We start from the raw sequence: 9733 nt of genomic DNA on the forward strand, positions 1-9733 counted from the left end.
TATCACATCTCTACTTACAATGATTTTGCGTGTAGCAGGATTGTAGAGACGATACCCCTTGCTTTCTGCACTGTATCCAACAAATATGCATTTGATGGCTTTATCTGACAATTTGTGCCTAAATTCAACTGGCACATGTGCATAGGCAAGGCATCCAAAGACTCGGAAGTGATCCACTGAAGGCTTCCTGTCATTCCAGACCTCAAAAGGAGTTTTTGTTTTTAAAGCCTTAGTGGGAGCCCTGTTCAAAATGTAATTGGCACACATCAAACCCTCTAACCAGAATTTATGAGGCATGTGTTTGCTTTTCAGCATACATCTGTCCATCTCCATGAGGGTTCTATTTTTCCTCTCAGCTTTGCCATTTTGCTGAGGGGTCAGCCTGACTGTGAGGTGATGCACAATACCCTTTTGTTTGAGGAAAGCATCAAATTCTGCAGATAGGTATTCCCCACCTCTATCCGTGCGTAATGTCTGTATCTTGAGCCCGGTTTCATTTTCAACCATGGCTGAAAAGTGTTTAAACACTGTGAACACTTCAGATTTCTTTTTCAGCCCATAAACCCAAGTAAAATTGGAGTAGTCATCAATAAATGTGACAAAGTAGAGATGACCACCCAATGACGGAGTCCTCATGGGACCACAGACATCACTGTGTATAAGCTGCAATTTGCGAACAGCTTTAACTGAACCATCCTTCTTGAAGGGAAATCTATGCATTTTACCTAAAATGCACCCTTCACAGGCATGTGGAGGAGGTATCTCAAGAGGTGGCAATGCATCAACCATTGAAAATTTCTGAAGTGTCATTAAGCTGTTGTAATGCATGTGGCCATATCTGGCATGCCATAATTCTGCATTTTGCATGGCAACAGTAGGGGTAGAAATTGCCAAAGCATGAGCTGCTCTTTTCTCAAAAATATCAAGCTGAAAAAGCCCACGCAGCAGAGTACCAGATAACATTAAGGCCATAGTTAGCTTCCCTGTCCCGGACAGCACATTTGTCATCCTCAAAGATGACCTGAAATCCCCCTCTGTTAAGAGTGGACACTGAAAGGAGATTTTTGGTTATGCCAGGCACATATAAGACATCAGAAAGTCTGAAAATTGAGCCATCAATTGCAGTGAGCTCAACTTCTCCTGTGCCACGTACTGAATATGAGGAGTTGTTGGCACAAGTGACTTTCTTACCAACAGGAGGTGGATGCAAGGAAGTAAAAAGACACTTCCTCGAAGTGATGTGCTTGGATGCACCGCTGTCAAAATACCATGTGTTCAGTGTTTCATTAACACTGAAAGCAGATGCATCTGTAGAAGAGTCGAAGCTGCAAGTCAAAAATGCATATGTATCATCACTGCAAGAGGCTGTACTATCCCGAGCATCTGGAACAGCCAACCTAGAATCAGAAATGCAAGATAAAAAGGCATAATCTTGACCAACAAAGTTGGCTGCAGCATCCCCACTATCAGATGCACAAGGGGCTGAATCTGAAACAGCCATTCCTGAGCTGTTTTTCTTTTCTTTTGCAATCCTTTTCCTGCATTCTGCTATGTGATGACCTGGCTTTTTGCAGTAGTGACAAAAACCCTTCTTTTTGGGCTTGCTTGCATCACTTTTAGCCTTTTGTGAAGGCTGTCCTGACCCACTGGAAGGCTGATTTGCTGTTGTCTTTGCCTGTCCCTTTGTTTTTGATTTAAATTTTGAGAGCATGGCTTGTTCACCTGCACGTGAAGCCAAATTTTTCCTGGTCTGCTCTTCCTGAAGCAGAAGTCCTATCAACTCATGAAAAGAGAGAGGATTTGCACCCCCCCTCAATGATAAATTCAGCGAAGTGTGAAAGCTGAGATAAGACTCAGGAAGAGAATTCAGAGTGGTTGTTATCATCTCTGAATCAGGAATAATTTCATCTATGTTTAACAACTGCTCTCTGAGATCCTGTAGCTTTGTGAGGTGGACTGACATGGAGTCACCCTCCTCCATATGTGTATTGCTCAACTCTCTTTTTAAGAAAGATACTCTGGCATCATTCCGTGCTGCATACATGCTTTCCAAAATATCCCATGCTGCCCTGGAGGTCTTACACGACCGGATATGCGGAATGATTGATCTTTTCACTGAAAGAGAGATGCATGACAAAGCTAAGGCATCTCGTGAATCCCATCTCTTCTGTTCTGGAGTATTGACTGTAGCTGCACCAACAACTTGTCCTGCAGCTGCACCCTGTGCACGACCTCTTCCACCTCCTTGCTGAGGAGGGGTAGCAGGTGCAATATCTGCTGGTCGGATTTCATCCCCATTGACATAATCCCATAAATTGCGAGAAATCAGAATATTACGTACCATGAAACTCCAGAGGGAGTAGTTGGTACCATCCAATTTGTCTTCCTGTGAAAGACCACCGAACTGGAACTCATTCTGATTTTGATGGGCCATATTTGAGAAAGAGATTGAAGCAGATACTAAGCTGAATTCCCTTACTGGGAATAAAATGCACAACTCCCAAAAACACAGCCAAGCACAGGCTGTATATGCAACTTAGATTTCTGTACTTGAGCTGTCAGAAATCTGTCCAAGCATCAAACACTCTCCAAAATCTGCCAAAAGTGTCCAAACACTCCAAGAAAGGCAGTATGTACTGAATACTCCAAAAAATGCTCTCCCAACACAAAAGCCCCAATTTGTGGCTAGAAATTGCAGCCAGAAAGGGGTAACAATGCTAAAAGCCCCAAATCTACAATTTTAAAACAAATGTGAGACAAAGGGGAAATGTTGTCACAGCCTATTAAAGGCTTGAAATGCACCACGATGCTCTGCAAAGTATATCTGCAAAAAGTGGCAACTCTCTGCAATTTGACTCACACTGAGTCCAAAACTGCTTGCAAAACTCCCAAATGATCTTTCAACTGCCAAATTACATCCAAACTGCAAAAGCCCCAAATTTCTGCAAGAAGTTGCACCTGAAAGGGGCAAATCAACTAAAAGCCCCAAATTTCTGCAATTCTCTGCAAAAACTGCAAAAGCCCCAAATGTGCTCCCAGAATGTAGGCCAAACAATGGCTGTCTGCACAATTTGTCTGTCAAAAAACACCTGCTGGTTCTTTTCGAAACAAAGCAGCTACCTGTTGTACTGAAGAGCGGATTCAGTATAGACAGTGAGAACAGTACGAAAATGCCGTACAGTTTGTACGGCACTGTACGGCTGGCACTGTACGACGACAGGTACGGATACTGTTGCGATGTACAGCGGTCGATGTACGGACACCTCTTCCGAAGTGTACTCCGAAGTGTACGGCGCTGGTACGAATTTGTACGGCGACACTGTACGGATCTGAATGGCGGTCGTCGTACGGATCTGAATGGCGAAACGGTACGGTGAGCAGGTATGTATGGCCGACGATGAGAAGAACTGTACGGCCACGTGCGTCAGGATGCCGTACAGTCGTACGGACTGTACGGACAGATTGGAGCGGGCTGGAGCTGGAGGCAAGGCGCTGGTACTAAAAGGAGCAGAGGGCTCAAAGGCCTAGAACCTGCTCTGATACCAAATGAAGGAGAGGGAGTGAGTGAGAGCAAGAGGGAGTGAGAGAGTAGGAAGCTTGGAAGCTGAAGACGTAGTTGCAATAGAATAGAGTGAAAAGAGTACAACACAAAGTGAGAAGGATAAGGTTTTGTCCTAGTGACAAAACCTTAGTAGTCACTAACCATAGTTAGTGAACTAACTGCAGTTAGGGGGAAAAACCTCTAAAGGAGGGAAAAGTGCCCCTAACTAGCTTATTATATTACATTGGTCACTGCTGAATTATATCTATAATTCTAACAGTATCAGCTTGGCTCTTTAGGATCTCTTGCATGTGGTTTGCACAAGATTGAGGTTCATCTCTCTCTCATTGTCCGTTTCTTCCCAATATGGATGTAATGCATCTTTTCTTGGAACTTCTTCACCAATTCTTGGTAATCCCACACTTGGGCTTGACTAATTCTTATGATCTGATTCTAGGCATCGATTTTCCCAATGCATGTTGTGAGACAATATTTCACCTGTGTGTGAATTCCATCAAGGAGCTGCAATCTGTAGCATTGGCAATTTATTTCATTCTTCCCCTATGTCTTTCACAGTGCCACCCCACTTAGTCTCCTTGTCATCCTACATATACAGACTCAATGTCCCCGAACTTACTATGCGACAAATCGAACATAAGGATGTATCCAGCGAATTCGCTTCTAGATAGATCTCTCTATGTGGGTCAAGAATCATAAACATAGATTTACTGGAACAAGTGGAAAAGGTATGGCCTCTCCAAATCTTCATAGCATCCCCATGATCTTATCTTGGGTGTGATGATGTGTGTCTGAATGTCGCCAGTTTTTTTTCCTCTCCAAAGAAAGTACCATCTATGAAAAATTGAGAAAACAATACATAAATTCAGCTGTTTATACCTCATTAAGAAAGACTAGCTACTGTGAAGCTTGCTTCATGGGGATCAGTTCACTGCCTGGGGTACATTGGAAGCAGATGCCAACCACTAGTGTGGTGGACTATATAACCAACAGATTTCTTGATCGCTGAATACACAGAAGTTCCTACATGCCAAGCCTTGGAGAAGAGTTCTTCCCTCGGCCGCACACTATATTACAAACGTAAAAGCAGTAGCTCTCATTGCCACACGCAGTCAACTATATAACCAACGGATTCCTTGCCCTGAATACATAGAAGTTCCTACATGCCAAGACTTGCAACGCTCTTCGTAAAACCTCCATACCTTCCTCCTAGATGGCATGTAAGCTATAGGCAATATATCAAGCCATATATTGATGAGGAAGGCAGCATGAACCTGCTACCCCCAATCACCAGTCTACACTGCACAACCCAGAAATTCAAAGAAATGATGTTTACAATGATGTTCCACATGGCGGTGCTAGCCACTGTCTTCCAAACACTATCATTTGGTGAGAACTTGGATCTCTGTCGAATCTCTTGGCTCCCCATCTACTAAATAAGCTAGGGAGATCGTATCTATGAAAAGGTCTGTGGCCCCTCTATAAGCTAGGCTGTCATATCCCATGTAAATACCTGTCGAATCCGCCACTTCGTTGTAACAATCCTAAGGGCACACTACCATATCCTCTCTGCCATGGGGAAACTCCATGGGCGGTGCACAAGAATCTGCGGATCTCTTGCTATAGCAGTGACTAGTACTATCTATCTTCTCCACCCATGGACTAATGTGGAGCAACTAGCCCAAGCAGAAGAGATCTTCTTTGGCTAGAGGTTGGTCCATAGGCATGATAAGAACCTTGTGTAGCACCTGCTGCCAGTATGAACACTTTCAAGTATCTTCTCCACAGTTTGCTTTTGTGTTTGTCTCTTTTGAATTGACTTGATGACTACACTACGTAACAAAGAAACAACTGATTGTGAACAAGGACCATCTATTAAGTGGTAAAGCAATCAACTCTCCCTACTCTGACATGCTGTAGTACATAGTTTAGAATCTCATTATATGAAGCTGCACACTTTTTCAATATACAAAGAACACACCAAAAAGAGCATCAGACTCTGTTTGTTCCATAAGCTGCAGATTTAAATTAACACTGCAGCTCACACCCGCGTTAATATGTGCCTTTAATATTATTTGCAAGAGACAAAAATAAGTCCCTGCTAGCAAGCTGTTTGGAGATGACAGTAAAGGAGAATAGCTTGACATTCAGAAATTTTCCTTTGCTTAGACTCTGCAGTGGGTTTGCTTGCATGACAGGTTAAGTGATGTAAGTATGACTTTAGCAAAGAGTGGAAGTATGACTTTGGTAAAGAGTTCAAAGTGGTTGAGTGATGTAAGTATGACTTTGGCAAAGAGTTCAAAGTGGTGGTGGAAGTGAATGATTGTCTAGAATGACTTCATCAATATTGAGCAACTGCTCACAAAGGTCTTGGGGTTGTTAAGTGCTTTGACATCGAATCTCCTTCATGCATCTTAAGGCCATCAAGCTGTCTCTTCAAATGAGAGACCCTGGTCTCATTTTTGGCCCACATGTTGTACATCAATGTGACCGACGTGTTGTACATGAGCAAGCCATCATTAGCACCTATGCACTCATGGTGGCCCTAGTTGGCTGGATTTGAGGAATAATGAACTTTTTCACCGACAAAGCAAATACGGACATAGCATGAGCATCTCTAGCATCCCATATTTGCTAATCTGGATAATGACAATATAAATTCATTTACCACTTCAAGACGAATTCACGTTAGAACGATAGTCCCTTAAGGATTCCTGAGCATTGACAAATGGTATAGGTAGGTACGTGCTCTTCTGGTAAGTTTAAAACTTACATCTAATGAATTCTTTTGAGTGTTAATCCCCTGGTGCTTGACGATATTGACCTTTTTGGATGGCAAAAAACAGCTTTCCAATTTTTCAATTTGCTTATCATTTATTCGTCCTTTAAGCTTAAATTTATATCGAGGACATTGTCTTCCCTAGTTTCCAAGTATTAGAGGAGTCTAGCAAAGTGATCATACCTCTTGAGCTGCCACAGCTTTCTTCTGTTCCATTTTGTCTCCTAAATCCTTCCTCGATGGCTTCTAATCAATTCTTTAAAAGAGCAAGTTTAGCGATAATTCAGACCTTGGTGTTTCAAATAATAAACGTTGAATTTTCTTTTTCCCCAAGAAAAGGACATCCAGTATTGTTGTCATGAACTTCACGAGCTTTCAAAATTCTTATTAGTTTATCTTGAAACCAATACAATTGATCGTGAATGAACAGAGTTTCAATTTAACAGATTGACGAGAAAAATAGTATATGGCAAACAAAGTATGGTACAATTACTGTTCAATAAATGCTTCAAGATGCTCAACATGCTCTTTGGAAAAAATATATTACTCCTTGTTCTATTTCACCTCAGTTTTTAATATCAAATCATAAGGAAAGAGATTGCGCATTAAGATCATGTTTTTGGGCCTGCCCTAAGGGTGGTGTTGGTCCGAGTTCTCAAAAGAGAAAAATAAATTTTTGTATTATTTGGGTGTCTAAATTTCGTATTGGCTGCTCCCCATGTGCCCTCTAAATAAATTTTTGTATTATTTGGACGTCTAAATTTCCTATTGGATGTACCCTCTCCTTGGCAGCTAGCTTTCTCGGGGGTAGTATTCATGATTTTGCCTTTCTAGGTTTTGTGTTGACTAGCTTTCGCCCCCTTTGATTTGTTGCCTCTCTCTTTGTCTGTCTACGGTAGTGAAGACGGGGGCCGTGTCCAAGTGCCACCTACTCCTACCTACATCACCCACTCATCAGCTATGGCGTCTGCACAAGATCTGCTGCATACCACAATGGTTTCTCTTTCAATTCGCCTACCTTGGCTATGGCGTAGCCGTAGAAGTTCACATTGCCAAAGTACCCCTCCCCTAGCATTGCGTTGAATCGCTTGCTTCCATCCACTTTAGCCCCTCACTCTCATCATGCATTGCCATAAGTGAGCCGCTCGACAGAGTCGAAACCTGAGCGAGAAGAAGATGTTGCTGCATCTCCTTTCCTTGCCTTCCCCTTAAGAAATTTGATGGTTTCACACGTGATTGCAGACCAGCTGCTCTAGGTAATTGCAGACCAGCTGCTCGGTAATTTTGGCATGGCTGTTTGAAGCTCGGGATGGTGGAAAGTAGGAGACCGAGGCTGTCTGGCTTTCAGAAGAGAGCGTTCTAGATGAGAGTGGGGGGGGAGTCCATTTCCAGGCTGTCTGGCTTTATGAAGAGAGCATTCTAGATGAGAGTAGAGGGGAATTCCATTTCCAGGCACAATTTCAGCCCAAGATTTCATGAGGTGACCCACGGAAACAACATCCTAGACATTGTGGTGCGATTGGATACGGAGGCAGAGGCCTCCTCAATCAAAATGGGTAATCTGCAATGCAATACACAAGCAACAGACAATGAACGTTAATTGCCTGCAAGCTTTTAAATTATGTCACAGAAACGACCTCACAAGCTAACTTATATCACAGAAAATCACCTCCAAGCTTTCAGCTTATATCATAGAACATCGCTTCCACTAGCAATCCTTGGTGGATTTGGGTGAACACCCACTCCTTCTCCATCCATCAACCATTTCCACGAAACCCTTTAGCATATTCAAGGGAACATCAGGCAACCCATCTTTATCTGCAAATTTACTCGTGATAGGAGCTTCCATTCCAAGTCAGCTAGAATACTTATATCTCTGTATTTTGTATGCGTGAGCTTACAACAGGTCTCTGTAACGTCTTTGGTCATGCAAAAATGGGCTACATGAGTTTCATGCAATAGGTTTAGAGTGGAACAAGGTCATATTCAGAAGCTTTCTTTCTTTGAGCACCGTTGCTGACCAGTGTAAGGGTTACTGATACACCGGTCTTCTTCGTGCATGCTTGCAAGCCAAGTCAACTAGAAGTTCACAGGCAACGGATGGGTAGATCTGCATCACAGAAACAACAAGAAGGACAAGAAAGAACGCAAAGAGTGACTCCTGCATTCCTACTTCAAGATATGATCGCACCAATTGCTCCTCCAATCTAGCTGCATGGTTGATAATCAGGGCTGGACCTATGGGCAAAGATAGTTGGAGGCCATGGGGTAGGTTGGAAGCTTGGGCTTGCAATAAGCATCGATTCCCTCCCTCCTATACAAAGAAGAGTGTTACTTGGATTGCCATCTTGAAGGCTCAAATAAGAAAAAGAAGAACCAGAGCTGTTTCTCAGTGCAAGAGGGGGATACTTTATTGCCAGAGCATGTGGAGATGGTTCAAGAAAGTGTTCCGCTGTGTGCCAGAGTCCCGTCGGCATTGGCGGTGTTGGGGTCATACTTTCATAATGGAAGAAGCGTGGGTGATATGAGTGGGAGAAATTGAAAAGATGGTTGAGAGAGGCTAAATATTATCTAGTGATGAGGAGTTGGAGTTCCAAATAACTGCGAGTGACAGTGAGGCAAAAGTCAGAGTTCCATCTATAGCCTCTATGCATCTATATCTCCATTTTTGTCGTGCATTACGACTAGAAATAATCTCCCAAGCCGAGTCTATAGAAGGATAGTGAGGTCTATGCATAGATGTTGGTACTACATTTAGGGTGCAAGCTGAGGGTTCCTCTTAGCATCAAAAGAGGAGCCCCTCAGCAAGTGATGTAGCAAGTATCTCTCCTCATCCTGGCAAGCATGTGTGCAATGCCCTGCCAGATCCTTTAGGCCATATCCTCTAGGCCTCTCTGCAACCCCATTTGCAATGCTAAATGGACTCTAATGCTATGAAGGAATGATCCAACGAAGGCAACTGTCTACAGGTGCCCACTATGGATGCCAATCCCCTTTACCATCTAGACCAATGGATTTATTTGAGAAGTGAGTGGCCATCCCATGTCATCAACAAAGTACTTTTCCACATGATGGTTGTTTGTCCTTGTTTGTTGACTCTCCTAAGCTAACCAATACATAAGCGTGAGAAGCATCAACAATAAGTAATGTATCATGCACAAGTTGATAAAACTTGGTTCACCATAAGGGCTTTGAAGGCTAAGATTAGGGTAGTGGTTCCCCTGTAGAGTAAGCTGTTTGTTCCCTAAAACTGGAGCAAACAGCTGGGTGGGTCACATCCACACCTACCGAGCATCCCAAATATCTGGCAGTGCACCCCTCGATCCATCTCAAACCAAGCTCAATAACCCAAAATCTGATGGATTTGTGCCAATTGGAATTTGTGCCAATGGATT

General features: G+C 43.0%; 1 protein-coding gene across 4 annotated transcripts in view; it reads right to left on the minus strand.

Moving 5' to 3' along the window:
• LOC147891402 (uncharacterized) overlaps positions 1–9733 on the minus strand; it is a 264973-nt gene that overhangs the window by 127464 nt on the left and 127776 nt on the right. For all 4 annotated transcript variants that reach the window (XR_015542618.1, XM_087389724.1, XM_087389723.1 and 1 more), the window contains one exon: positions 6522–6584. Coding sequence is in view for 3 of the 4 variants with exons in the window: in XM_087389724.1 (XP_087245850.1) it covers positions 6522–6584 (63 nt within the window). In the remaining variant the exon portion in view is untranslated. The remainder of the gene's footprint in view (positions 1–6521; positions 6585–9733) is intronic.

The sequence above is a fragment of the Dipteris shenzhenensis genome, chromosome 18, assembly GCF_047967505.1.
Source record: "Dipteris shenzhenensis isolate YYH24624 ecotype China chromosome 18, Dip_SZ_1.0, whole genome shotgun sequence".
Classification (NCBI taxonomy): domain Eukaryota; kingdom Viridiplantae; phylum Streptophyta; class Polypodiopsida; order Gleicheniales; family Dipteridaceae; genus Dipteris; species Dipteris shenzhenensis.